General features: G+C 38.1%; 1 protein-coding gene across 3 annotated transcripts in view; it reads left to right on the top strand.

Annotated features, from left to right (window-relative positions):
- Window positions 1-14408, top strand: part of PRKD1 (protein kinase D1) — a 328453-nt gene that overhangs the window by 295935 nt on the left and 18110 nt on the right. For 2 of the 3 annotated variants that reach the window (XM_042942892.1, XM_042942891.1), the window contains 3 exons: window positions 10281-10442; window positions 10996-11094; window positions 12702-12969. In XM_042942892.1, coding sequence (XP_042798826.1) covers window positions 10281-10442; window positions 10996-11094; window positions 12702-12969 — 529 coding nt within the window. Of the gene's footprint in view, window positions 1-2050; window positions 2144-10280; window positions 10443-10995; window positions 11095-12701; window positions 12970-14408 lie in introns of all 3 variants that reach the window. The other variant, XM_042942890.1, reaches the window with a different exon arrangement.

The raw sequence follows: 14408 nt of genomic DNA, 5'->3' as shown, positions 1-14408 counted from the left end.
ATTAAGCCCATTGATTATGTATATACATATCTAACATGGAGGAAAAAAGGAAACAAAGATCTATTATAAGAAAAAGAAAATGAACTTAGAGATTTTTCCAAATAGGTATCCTGTTCAGTAAGAAGTTAGTCAGAATGAAAACTTAGTGTCAAAAAGTCAGGTTCCAAGTTAAAACTCTTCCTTCTTCTCTCTCTCTCTCTCTCTCTCTTTTTGGTAGGGCGGGGGGGGGGGGTGGTAAATCTTTTTTTAGCATTGATTTCCTTAATTATGAATTCGAATTCATCTGACTTGCTGTGCTTACTTTGCAGGTATGTTTTGGGGAACTAAATTAAATAATATATAAAATGTTTTTTAAATCAGTGTTTCCCAGTGTATTTTTGGAAGAATACTAGTCGGTTCTTCATGGAAGGGGATGGGGGTAAAGATTCCCTCATTAAGACAGTTTAAAAAATATGTGTCTTATATCTTATATTCAGATCATCCCACATCTTAGAAGTGAATACAGTCTTTCACTTATTAAAGATTTTGAAAAGCCCCATGATTAAGAATTTGTTTAATTTTGAGAATATATCAATGAAACACATTTTGCTACAGAAACCTTACACAAATGTGAAATGTCACCATTTGACCTGTTTGCCAATAGTGTCTGTCTTCTGTTGCTGTTCAGTAGACCCTGTATACTCACTCCACTTCCTATTATCTGGTATATAAGGCATCAGAAGGGTTATGTGTCTGCACAGATCGTTTAATGCTATAAGAGAATGTTATGCTTTCTGGAGTGCTGGCATCTAAATATAGAAGCTGGGCTACAGTGTTATGATTTGTTAAAAATTACACTTTAAAATCTAACACCAAGACTAGATTGGATTTATGCATTCATGTTTCTAGCCAGATTAACAGGAAATAAAAAAAAGTGTTGCAGATGTGTCTCCATTGCCATGCATTTGATAGCAAGTTGAAAAAAATGCAGATATTTGAGCCATTTTCAGCTATCATATACAATAAACACATCTTGATTTACAAATTCCAATTTTTCTATTTTAACAACCATACTTTTAATTCCTGCCTTTCCTCTAAACACAAACTGAGTAATAGCATGGAAGAAAGGGTAGGGGGTCATACTTTATGGGTGGAATGTTACAAACACTGTTGTTGTTGTTGTTGTTGTTGTTGTTGTTGTTGTTGTTTTTTAAGGCATTGGTCATTTGTTAACTTTCTATCTTTGAAGTCTTTGTGTTGGCTCTTTTTACCTAGTCAACTTGAAATTGTGGTCTTAGTTGGGGCTTAAGGGTTAAGTACGGGAGTACATATAAGATCATTTCTGTGTGAGAGTCTTTCCTGAGTTCTCCTGATAAAAATCACCCCCCACCTCCAAATATCAGTATCAAATTCAGCCATATATAAATATTAATTCCAACAAAACCTCAGTGTATCAATCCAAATTACAGGCTCAGGAACCTGGATTGGGATTTTAAAATTTTCCATGTACCTTGAATTTGAAGGGTTCCTGGTGATGAATGGAAAATATCACATAGCTTTATACTACTTATATCTGGTGAGAAGTCAAGAAAGGCTAGAAATGACATAAAAGATGATGAGAGGTTTTTGTTTGTTTTTTTTAAGTATTGTTTTCTGTATACTTCTCCTTCCTCTCTGCGTTTAGCTGCTTCTCTTCTTATATGGAAAGGAGAAGACACATTGTATTTATCATGTGTCTGCAGCAACCCTGGAGTCTAAAGCTAGATTGGAGCATTTCCAGAATTGATGGAGAAGAATGACTGACAGAAGTATAGACAGGTTTATGGACATACATAAATACAAAATCATGCATCAGAACTCGGTTGATTTTCTTGCTATGCAAATATTGAATTAGTCCTTTTTCTTTTCTTTTTATTTATTGGGCAAATGTTACTTAATAGAATACACAAGACTTAAAGTTCATTTAAGATGAGAAAAATGTTGTAGTAAATTGTGCATTACAAGCTGGCCACCTGCAAGTTTCTCTGTTGAGAGCCAGGCAAGATACAGGTGTATCTTTTGTTTTTGGCAGTTAATGAAGATACTTCAGCTTACCATTTCTCCCACAAAATTTTGGATTGTATTAATCTGGCATCAGTCTGTGCTAATTACTGCTACAACAAAAGTAAGTTGCATTCTAGTTCTGATGGGAGGTGTGAACAATTCTTACCAAAAATTATGTGAATGTTTCTGAGTTCCGAAGGTCCAGTGGGTTAAATTTGATTGTGGCCCCATTGATCTAAATGTTAGCCAGTGGTATCTATTTACAAGAAGATGGATTATTACATCTGGTCTTGTTGTTAAAGTCATATTGCATGCATTTATTCCTCTGACAGTGTATGTTAGCTTTATTTTGTTCTAGACTGTCATCAATGTACCTTTCTAAAATTTTACAGATTAAATTTGCCAGAAATGCTTAAAGATAACTACTAAAATATGAGCCCATTTAAACTGTAGATTTTTGGCCAGCTGAACATGAAATGGGCATACATTTACACACCACCAAGTAATCTCCATCCAGAAGACCTTTCACCTAGTGTAACAAAGTCTTCTCATGGTTGACCTCAGAGTGGATGCATCTCTGCCATCACTGAGGTCTAAAAATATGTCAAGAAGAAAGATGGGGGAGGACAAATTAGAAGGTTCAGGTTAACCTATAGCCTCTGTTACATGAAAGGCAAAAGGAAATTTTCTTTTCTGCCACTAACTGTAAACTTTTAGGTATCAAACTAGACAGAGAAACGTGGCCCAGATCTTGTGAAAATGACAGAAAATGTGCCTAATGACAATATCAGCTAACCTTTACTATGTACCAGGCATGATTCTAAGTATTTTATATACATTAAATAACCAAGCCCTAGTTACATTACAGAATTAGACACATTATTGTGCCATTTCACATACAAAGGAATGAAAGTCAGTGGAATGTGCAGACCTGGAATACAATCTGTAGCAGTCTGTTTCCAGAGACCGTGCCTCTGAAATTAGGCTCGCAGCCTTGAGGCTTTCCTTGTGTTTGTGCCTGCTCTGAGCGAAAGGAAAAACAAAGAAAGGGAAGGGTGTCCCGAGGCCTACTCTACACTAGAAGTTAGAAGTACAGTGATCTTTATTACCTGAATGGCCCATTTTCATTGCTTTATTTCTCACTCTTGGGACAATAATGAAATCCTAGGAAATTAGGTTTTCACAACTCATGTAAGGGAGGGTTGGCATGGAGGGAAAGGGATAATGTAGGAGTATCCTGACGGTGGCCTTCTGCTGCTGCTGCTTTAACTTGTCTCTTGCTGGTGACTCTTGCCTTTGAGAATGAGCTGATACTATGAAAACTTCCTTATTGAGAGCTAGATATAAAGTAAATACAAATCACCTAAATAGCATTAAAATTTTGTTTCTTCCTTTCAAATATGTTGAAATATTTACCAGAGCAGTGGCCAAACTTATATATTTTGAAGGACTGGTGCTTAGAAACCACCAGGATGTCTTTGTCATTCCCTCGAGACTTTAGGATATCATTTTTCAACTCTTACCATTGGTGACATCTCTGATATTCACAACTGTATTATTGGTGTTTATCATACAAATCATTATTTATAATGATAGTAGTCATTGTCAGAAACCTGACATTGCTCACTAGCAGATTCAAGTGAACTCACAATGAAAAATTCATGTACTGTATTTTTATATGAAGAGAGAATATCAACATATAGTCTATTTGATGCAAAATGTGCTAGCTAAATATGTCAGGTATGTATCATCATCTCTTCAATAAAATCACTTAAATCTTAAAGAATGTTACCCATGTACTGAAAAGTAAGGAGATATAGGAACTGTTCATCTTTCAATCAAATTTACAAATTTGTGCTGGACATTTAATATATACCAGGCACTAAGCTTACATGAACTAGGTGTAAAATTGATAAAATGCAGGCGTTATGGAGCTTATAGTCTTACAGGTAAGACACATAGGCCCATCAATAACTAGGTATGATATGTTAACTGTTAAGAAAGAGAATTTAACAAGGATTGAAGGAAGAGGGTTGCAGAGACATCCAGGTCAGACGGTGGGAGTCAATGAAAGCTGCCTAATAGTTGAATATTCATATCAGACAAAATGGTCTGATTCAGGCTGAGAGAAAGTGTGTATGAAAGTGTAAAAGGGAGAGAGAGAGGGGTACTTGTTCTGAAAATAATTACTATGACTAGAGAGAAGGGTAGATATATAGGGAAGAAGAAAAGAAGCTGGGGAAATACTTGGATAGGAGGAAGAGAAGTAGCTGATGGTAAAGGGTCCCATGGGCTGCGCTAAAGGGTACATCTCCTAAAGCTGGTGGTGATTCCCTTATGAGCTAGAAGCAAGATGGAATGTTCAGAATCACAGTGGCAGCCCTTTGAGGAGTGCACTAGGGGCTTCTGGGTGGCTCAGTCAGTTAAGTGTTACACTCCTGATCTTAGCTCCAGGAGTGGGCTGGAGGAGAACAAGACCTAAGACCAGGAGATCAGTTGGGAGGCCTTGGCCCATCCCTAGAAGAGAGATAAGGCTCAAACCAAGGCATTAATGGTGAGGATGAAGGTGAGGCATCAATGTAAGAGGAATTAAGGGGATGAGCTCTAAAACTGGTCATTGGAAGTGAGGGGGAAGAGAATGTTAAGGATGACTCTCAGGCTTCTGACCCAGATGGTTGGCCATTTACCAAGAGAGGAAACACCACCAGAAGACTAAGTTTGGGTGGAAAGACACTAATTCTGTTGTTGAACATCTTTCATTTAAGTCGACATACCTAAAAGACAGTTGGATAGGTTCTGGAATTTATGAGAGATAGCTTAGCTTCTCTTACCAATTTTGGTATTATCTTTACCGAGTCTTCTTATAATCACCTGGTTTCTACATTGACTTTTTTTAGCCTCTCTCAGGGAATTACATGCTATTTCCCTTTTATAAAGTATCAGGTGATTGTGATTTCTAGAGGCATTAAATGAAGCATAAATTGTAAGAGAATGTGATTGGAAAATGGATAAGATGTCCTCATTTCTCAACACTGGCAAGTGGGCAGTAATGAGGATCAACAAAGTCATTGCCACAGTGCTTTACCTCTGAGAAAGTTACCTTACGTCTCCATGAACAGTGCTGTGTAATGAAATATTCTTCCTTCCGCTCTGCATGCCATTTAGAATTTAGACCTTGGACTTATCACTGTTAAGTTTATTTCTTTCTGTCTCATTTTGAACTAAAACATTTAGGTATTTGATAGAAAACTAGTCAGAAGTCCCCATATTCAGGCTGTATTCCTCTTAAACAACCTGTTAAAAAGATGTGTTGATTCTAATTCTCCTCTTTCCCACCTCTCATATGTTTGAGTATAATAATCCTAAAGGTAGAATAAACAAGGGGAAAACATGACATCTTTAACTAATCACAGCTAAATATATGAAATGAATATTTTAATTAGAAGTAAAGAATATAAGTACCAATGAAATATTGTTGAACTTGAATCTGAAAAGTGTAACCTAAAATAGAATGTATACACACACTAAAAATGTTAGTTAAATTTTTATTTCCTTTCTTTTAGATAAAATATCATAATTTTTATGAAAGCTTCTGCTTTTAGTGACTAGTTTCCATTGATTACATAAGAATTCTCTAGGCAACTTGAATCAGGAAGATTTTTGTCTTGATCTCCAAATGGTATTTCCTCCAGACTTCAAAATAATTTATATTCACCCCATGGATATGTCATCAATCTGTTAAGTGTGAATGGACACTATTCTTTCCTGTACTTGACCAAATGTTTCATTTCCTGAAAATTAAATTACTTAAATGCAACAAACAGATGGTCAGAGAGTCCAGTAGTAGCTTACTCTGCCATGAAATTTATTATCTGAATTCTTGAGGTAGGCCTGAGAAGTTAGCAAAATTCTTTCTGACTACTAGTATGCCATGGTTAGTGTTAAAATCATCAAGCCACTTCTAAGTTAATTTGGTTACTTTGTCCATTAGTAGGAAAAGTTGAAAAGTTATTTCATATTTTATACAGAAAAGTAAAATTGTGAGCAAGTCATATGGACCACTTGGGTTGAAACTTATCTTAGAGTTACGCTTCAGTAATTAAAAAGACAATATGAATTATAAATGGTAATAGAAAATAATGGCTTGAATTTGTTTTATTTCCACTCTCCAAATATTATTATCTTTTTAGGTTAAAGACATAATTATCAGTATAGTATAGAGAATTTGGATAAATAAGTCATGACTCTTTCTATTCTCTTTTCTTCTGTTACTGTCAAATAGAAAAACAACTTTGGTCATTTGGTTCAATGCAAAAATTACAGCTCACGAGTAAGCATCTATGATGGCCTTGTCTCAGCTACATATGAAAAACTTTAAAAATATCAACTTATTATATGTTCTCTCTGCAGAAAAAAGAAAAAGTCATTTTGCTCTTGGAAAGATTTTTCAGCTACCACTGAGGGTATTCTTTAACAAATCTATAAAGCATAAGGGTTTTTATAAAAGAGCAAGGGCCAAGTGCAACAAACCTATTAGTCTAAACTTTTCTAAAACAATTCTTTTTCCCAGTTGTGTATACACGACTTACAATTCAGCGCTTTTATTGAACTTTTTAAAATCTGTATACCTAACTCTATTCAAAGTCCTTTAGTTAAAATAGCAAAATTTTCTCTTATCCTTTCCATAAAGATGCTATTAGAGGACATTTTAGAGTCTTTCAGAGTTTACAGTGAACATGGCACAAGATAGTTGACAGTGAACAGTCTTCATTAATCCATTCCTTACTTTTGGCCTAGAACGTTCCGGGAGTACACCAAATAGATAAACACATTTAAGTCCTCACCTACGTATGGAGGCTTGTTAAGTCATGTAATAGAAGAGGGAAAAGGGAAAAAGAATGGCTGAATGAAGGACTTTAGTGTTTCTAAGAACTCCCTCTCTTAGAGACATAGAAGTAGAAGCACATGAAAAGCAACACTGCATATATATTTGGCTACTTTAGCCAGGAGAGTTTCCTGGCCATTTTCTGATTCCCTCTTCTCCCTCACCCTCCACAGTCCAAACCAGGGTAAGCAGAAGCAGCAGGCTGAGCCACTACAACACCACTTCTGTTCTCCCCTGCCCTTCCTGAGCCCCCTTTAACCTTTACCTTCTTCTCACAACAGTTTCTCCTGTGTCTACACATGGGAGACCCCCTGCCTTGCTGCTACTTGCTTCTGTCAGTCTCCTGCTTTCCTATTCATTGTTCTTCCTCCCCACCCAGTCAATAGGCCTGGATCATTTAAGAAAGCCAAACGCTCCAGAACACTGCTTAAATGTTTGAAGTTAGATTAAATAGAAATCTGTTCAGGGGCGCCTAGGTGGCTCAGTCGGTTAAGTGTCCAACTTTTGGTATTGGCTCAGGTCATGATCTCATGGTTGGTGGGACTGAACCCTGCACGTGGGGCTCTGTGCTGACAGCGCAGAGTTTGCATGGGATTCTCTCTCTCCCTCTCTCTCTCAAATAAATATTGTGTTTTTTTGTTTTTTTGTTTTTTTGTTTTTTTTTAAGAAAAAAGTTCAGAAAATACTCAAAGAAGAAGGTACACTTAGCACATCTTATGGTGGACTTGTTCCAGGAGGGTCATAATTCAGGCAGGACTCACGTCATTCTTAAAGCCTTTCCTGTCATCACTGATTTAAAACAGGACAGCTGAAATGCCTGGAGACCCAGGTGCTGGTCTTTCCATTCAGTGTGGCTCCTCTCTCAGGAAGGGGGATGGCAAGACAATGTGACAGGCTACGTGCAGGTTCGGGAATGAGCAGTGCCATTGCTGGTTTTCCATACTGCATATCAAGCACATTCATGCATTTTTTATCTGGAGTTTCCCACCTAAGGATCTGGCACTCCCATAATGCTGAAAGCCCAGCAACCATCTGGTCTTATTTGTAGGCAGTAGGGACAAATAAAGTAATAGTAGTGACAGTGTGAGCTCAGTTAATCCCACACTGTCCATGTGCTTCAGCTCTGACCAGGAGAGAATGTTTCTGGAGGCTTGGTCTATCCTGAAGTAGACAGATATGACCAGCTAACAGTGTGACAGTTTTAAGAACAATGACCCCAGCACTCTGGAGGTGAAAGGCTTTGGGGTAGATGTGTAGACATCTGCTCGGACCACATCCAGAAACTTACTATTCCATGATCACATTGATGCTACATGATTGGGCACCAAGGCATCGGAACCAAAAAGACCCATCAGAGATCTGAGGCAGAGATCAAAATGGCCAAAGTAGGAGAAAGGCATCCTGAGAGACAGGATATCATCATGGGAGCTTCTGCTAGCCGTGGCCTGGCTCCGTATGCAGTTAATGCCAGGCATCCCTTACCATTGGGTGGAAGGTTGACTACGGTGCACTCTCTCCTGCGGCCCATTCTGCTGCTCACCTCCCCATATCCATCTGTGAAGTCTGAATACTGAGCCACCTCAGGTTTCCAGTCATTTGTGAAATTTTCATTTTATATATACACTTTTATAACTAAAAATTTCTTTTCTAAAATAAAGCTTTTTTTTTTTTTTTTTTTTTTTTTTTTTTCTGTTCACAGCTATTAGCACATTTAAGTTAGTCCCTGATTCTTCTTTAGGTAGTTTGTGTTCATGATGATTTCTTCTTTTTTTTTTTTAAAGTTCATTTTTTTAAGTTTATTTATTTATTGAGAAAGAGAGAGAGAGAGAGAGCAGGGGAGGGGCAGAGACAGAGAGAGAAAATCCCAAGCAGGCTCTATACTCTCAGTGCAGGACCCAACACAGGGCATGGGGTTCGAACTCATGAAATGAGAGATCGTGACCTGAGCCGAAATCAAGAGTCAGACTCCTAGCCAACTGAGCCACCCAGGCTCCCTGATGATTTTTTTTTTTTTCTGTTTCTCATTGAAATATAAGTGGAGGGTGCCTGGGTAGCTCAGTTGGTTAAGCCTCTGAATTTGTTACAGGTCATGAGCTCACGGTTCATGAGTTTGAGCCCCATGTCAGGCTCTGTGCTGACAGCTCAGAGCCTGGAGCCTGCTTTGGATTCTGTGTCTCCCTCTTTCTCTGCCCCTCCCCTGCTTGCACCCTGCCTCTCCCTCTCTCCCTCTCTCACTCTCTCTCTCTCTCTCTCTCAAAAATAAATAAATATTAAAAAAATATAAAAGAAATATAAGTGGAACATATAGTAGTTCTTTTAAGTTAGCATTTTTTGTTGTGCACAGGAAAAAAACAAAATAAAGATTAGATGATCAAAGGCTTGGTTGATGACCCCACAGCAACATTCAGACTCAAGCATCATCACAAGGGTCCATCTAATGTTAAGAGTAATTTTACCTGACCTTTGTGACAGTTAACATGTCAAGCGCCTGGGCAGCTCATTCGGTTAAGTATCCCACTCTTAATTTCAGATCAGGTCAAGATCTCACAGTTTTGTGAGTTCGAGCCCAGAGTCCGGTTGTCAGTGTAGAACCTACTTGGGATCCTCCCTCTCTCTCTGCCTCTCCCCTACTCACACTCTCTCTGTCTCTCTCAAAATAAATAAATTAATTTAAAAAAATCATGTCAGGCCAACTGCAGCCTGTCATTAGTCATTGCTTTATTGTGGAAATATTTGTTGAGTGCTTGAGAACAATGCAGGACCACCACAGAAGCCTCATGGTGCACTGAACAAATATGCGCTCAATAACTTTTTTTTTTTTTTTTTTTTTTTTTTTTTGCTGTTTTCCTGGCAACCTAAACTCTGTGTAAGAGCTTTGGTAGCAAACTACTGCAGCCTCCAGTAGCAGAGCAATTCCAAAAGGTTTTGACTAATATGCTTCATCAGTGCCGTCAGATGCACCACAAGTATAGATTTCATCTTGTCTACGTTCACTTTCTCCCGAGTGTGTAGAGACGGCCCGGTATGCTTATTTAGTATGGCGTGCTTAATACTGGAGATGATCCTAAGAAATTACAGATTTCTCAATATGGCATTCTAATTAAAACCTAATTAGCAATTCACAGTGTTGGAACTTAGGTTTTCCAACATAGAAAAAATAATTTCACTATGCATAGAAAGCAATGATATATTTTTTGGAGACATTAGAATTTCAAAAATATAAGGCAGCACATGTGGAATTTAGAAATGTTAAGAATCTGAAGTGTGGGGTTTCTCCATAGCTTTAAGCTTGAACAGTTTTATATAATCAGTGAGCTTGCCAAACAGTATCAAAAAACTCATTTTCTTCAAGTGCTTTATTTATCTTTAATAGAACCTTCATCACCCTGGTGTTGTAAATTTGGAGTGTATGTTTGAGACGCCTGAAAGAGTGTTTGTTGTTATGGAAAAACTCCATGGAGACATGCTGGAGATGATCTTGTCAAGTGAAAAGGGCAGGTTGCCAGAACACATAACGAAGTTTTTAATTACTCAGGTAAGAAATCAATTAGAGTCAGAAAAAAAAAAAGATAATGTTCAATATCAAATGTTATCACTGCTTAACTGCAGCTTCCTAGCCTTGTTTAGTCTCTACGTGCAAAGTCTGAATTACACTCAAAAAGGTTGCAGGGGCTTATAGTATTATTTCGTTTGTATCTGTGGTCTCCAGAGTCCAGTATCCCAAGTGAGTAATGTGTATGCAGGCCCACGTATTAAAAGTCCTCGTGAAATTTTAAATTGCACAGTGACTGAGTCCTGGTTCTTTGAAAACATTCAAGAACGGGTATCCCTGGAAGATATTATTGACAACTGTTATCTGAACCTGTGTTGGATGCTGTATCAATACCATCATATGCTACTTTTTCCACTGACGTTTCCTTAGAAACCTGCTGTTAATTTAGCTTATTTCAGTGACGTGCGTGTAAAGAAGCTTAAGTGTTCATTGTGAGTTTTCTCATGGCCCTTCCAGTTTATGTCCTAGTCGAAAACATTTTGAAATGAACTAATAGACCAAAATAAAATCATTGTGGTGACTTTCTTCTTTACAGATACTTGTGGCTTTGCGGCATCTTCACTTTAAAAATATCGTTCACTGTGACCTCAAACCAGAAAACGTGTTGCTAGCCTCGGCCGATCCTTTCCCCCAGGCGAGTATCAAAGCCTCTCCCAGCAAAGCCAGCAGCTCTGGCTCCCCGGCAGGATTCTGCCACCTTTCATCCTCAAAACCTTTATTTGTTTCAAGTTTTACCTGTTCGTGTTCATCCACTTGTTTCCCGGTTATATTTTCGGGACTTCAGTTTTGTCCCTCTGGCTTCTTAGATCAGCCTGCCTTAGGCAACACAGGAGCCTTCTCAGTGGGCTCTGTTACCTTCTGTTGTACCCCGATCCTGGCGTGCTGGCAGTCCTGTGTGGAAAGCACAGGCCCGAGAGGGAGAACACTGGAGTCCCGGGGACATTTAAGTTTAGTGTTGTTCTCAGGGACCAGGGCAAAAGTTTCTGCTTTCCCCCAGCTCCGAGGATGGAAAGCAACTGCATATCTTCCCATGGAATCATGACTGAAGTGACCTAAGTCCCTGAACTGACCTGACTAAGCCGCTAAGGCAGCTGTCCGCCTTGCTTCCTTGACATCTTCACGTCCTGTCTAGGTTCCCACACAGAGTTAGTTTGGAGGAGTATTGTAGGTAACATGGCAAGCCTCTGTGCTTATCCCTCAACCTTTCTTTCTTTCTTTCTTTCTTTCTTTCTTTCTTTCTTTCTTTCTTTCTTTCTTTCTTTCATTCTTTTTAATTAATGTATTTATTGTCAAGTTACTTAACATATAGTGTAGTCTTGGCTTCAGGAGTAGAACCCAGTGATTCATCTGTCACATATAACACACAGTGTTCATCTCGAAAAGTGCTTCCCTTCATGCCCAGCACCCATTTAAGCCACCCCCCAACCCCCTTCCAGTAATCCTCAGTTTGTTCTCTGTATTTCAGAGTCTCTTTTGGTTTGCCTGTCTGTCTTTTTACCTTATCTTTCCTTCCCTTCCCCATGTTCCTCTGTTGAGTTTCTCCAATTCCACATATGAGTGAAATCATGTGATACCTGCCTTTCTCTGACTAGTTTCACTTAGAATAATACCCTCCAGTTCCATCCACGTTGTGCAAATGGCAAGATTTCATTCTTTTTCATCTTCGGGTAGTATTCCATTGTATATATATATATACCACATCTTCTTTGTCCATTCATCAGTTGATGGACATTTGGGCTCTTTCCGTAATTTGGCTATTGTTGATAGTGCTGCTATAAACATTGGGGTGCATGTGCCCCTTCAAATCAGCATTTTTGTATTCCTTGGATAAACCTTTATTTATAATAAGCCCTTGAGTTTAGTCCATCCCTTCCGTATTTACATGACATTTTCCTGCCTTGTAAAACAATATTACCCACTCCTGAGTATACATATTTTCACATTTATCACTTTGTTTTGGGTGGGGGAGGAAGGGAGAATGTTTAGATGATATTTATGAATGAAATATGCTTTTGTACCAGAACTTCCAGCACTGTGTTCAAGTATATAAAATGGAAAATAGCTGTTACTTCCATCATGAGAATTACAGTTGTCTTTGGCAGACCTGGGCTAAGACACATGATGATGTGTGTCTGTGACCTTACCATTCCTGCAAACCATTATTATCAACAGATAATCTGTGACTTTACCAGACAGATGATCTGTGACCTTACCATTCCTGCAAACCATTATTATCAACAGGTGAAACTTTGCGACTTTGGTTTTGCCCGGATCATTGGAGAAAAGTCTTTCCGGAGGTCAGTGGTTGGTACCCCAGCTTACCTGGCTCCTGAGGTTCTAAGGAACAAGGGCTATAATCGCTCTCTAGACATGTGGTCTGTTGGAGTCATCATCTATGTAAGCCTAAGTGGCACATTCCCATTTAATGAAGATGAAGACATACATGACCAAATCCAGAACGCAGCTTTCATGTATCCACCAAATCCCTGGAAGGAAATCTCTCACGAAGGTAATATCTTCCATTCAGAAATGATAATGGTTTAATCCTTAAGTGTTATATTGTTAAATCAATTGAGAATTATTAAATTGATAAATGTTCGTTGCAAATTGTCCACTGGAGTAGGGGCGCAATTTGATTAAGGTGGATTGGGAAAGACCAAAAACATCTTCTGATGAAATGTACATATGTTGTGGAGAGATTGAGCAATAAATATTAAGAGGCAAATGAAACAAAAAGAAACTGTTAATATTTTGATATATTTCCTTAGAACTTATAAATACTTACACATTGGTGTAATAGAAACAGCTAATCTCTACCAAGAATAATCTTTACCTACCATATACCTGCATTTGTATTAAGCACTTTTAATCCATTATGGGTACAAGAACTCTATGATAGTGATAATTGAATTATCATACTATGTATTAGTCTGCAAGTTCTTTGTGCGCTGATTTCCTTTGTGTGACATTAAAGTATGTATGGTATTTTATCTAGCCATTTCACTGGTATTATATTTTTAGGTTGTTTCTATTTGATCCTTAAATATAATTTCTATATGTATCTCTGACGATTTCTTTAAGATAGATTACCTTGACAGTGAGTGTTGCGTTATTTAAATTCTTAACAAACCTTTCCTTCTCCTTAAAGAAAAAGAGAGTTTTAAAAGAAGTGGCAGGGGCAGTCAGGGTAGAGAAAATAGCACGCTTCAGAGTAGAATTCCCCAATGAACGTACTTCGGAGTTCATTCAATCTCACAAAAACCCCGTAAGTATTACTTACCCTGTATTTCAAGGAAGAACACTGAGGCAAAAGAACTGACAGACACCACAGGCCAAAATCACCAAGCTAGTAGGTGACAGAGCCAGAATGTATACCCAGATGTGTATATGCCCAGGGCATATACCCAGATATGCTGGGTATAGACCCACATAGACTGGGGATATACCCAGTCTGGTCACATATTCTTCGATCACCAGTCCTTTGGTTTTCAGGCCACGTCTAGTTCTAAGTTTGTTCAAATTTCTCACCACTTTAAAAGGCAAGTACAGTCAGAGATAAACATCTGTTTGATATCTGTTACTGCATGCAGTGATGTGGGAATCAGAAAAGAAAGTATCTAAACTGCCCGAGATAATTAACTCCTGTTAGTATTAAGTGACAAGAGTTATCCATTATCAGGGCTTTGAGTTACTATTAGCAATAACCCTGAACATCTTCTAATTAGTTGTAAATCATAGTTGGATGGATATATCTTAAAGGAATCTGTGACCTACAAATGAACTATCATGTAGCCAAAGTACTAATGAAATATTTAGGATAATTCAACAGAGGCAAAAAGCAAAGTATAATTAGGTTTCTTTTCCTGGGGGCATAAAGGTGGAATTATCAATAACCTTGTGACCAGTTAGGAAACACTACCTTTAAATATGCCTAACCATTATGTTTGA

Source organism: Panthera leo, chromosome B3 (assembly GCF_018350215.1).
Source record: "Panthera leo isolate Ple1 chromosome B3, P.leo_Ple1_pat1.1, whole genome shotgun sequence".
NCBI classification, from domain to species: Eukaryota; Metazoa; Chordata; class Mammalia; order Carnivora; family Felidae; genus Panthera; species Panthera leo.
Note: the sequence above shows the minus strand (reverse complement) of the source record. Positions and strands in the feature narration are given on the sequence as shown.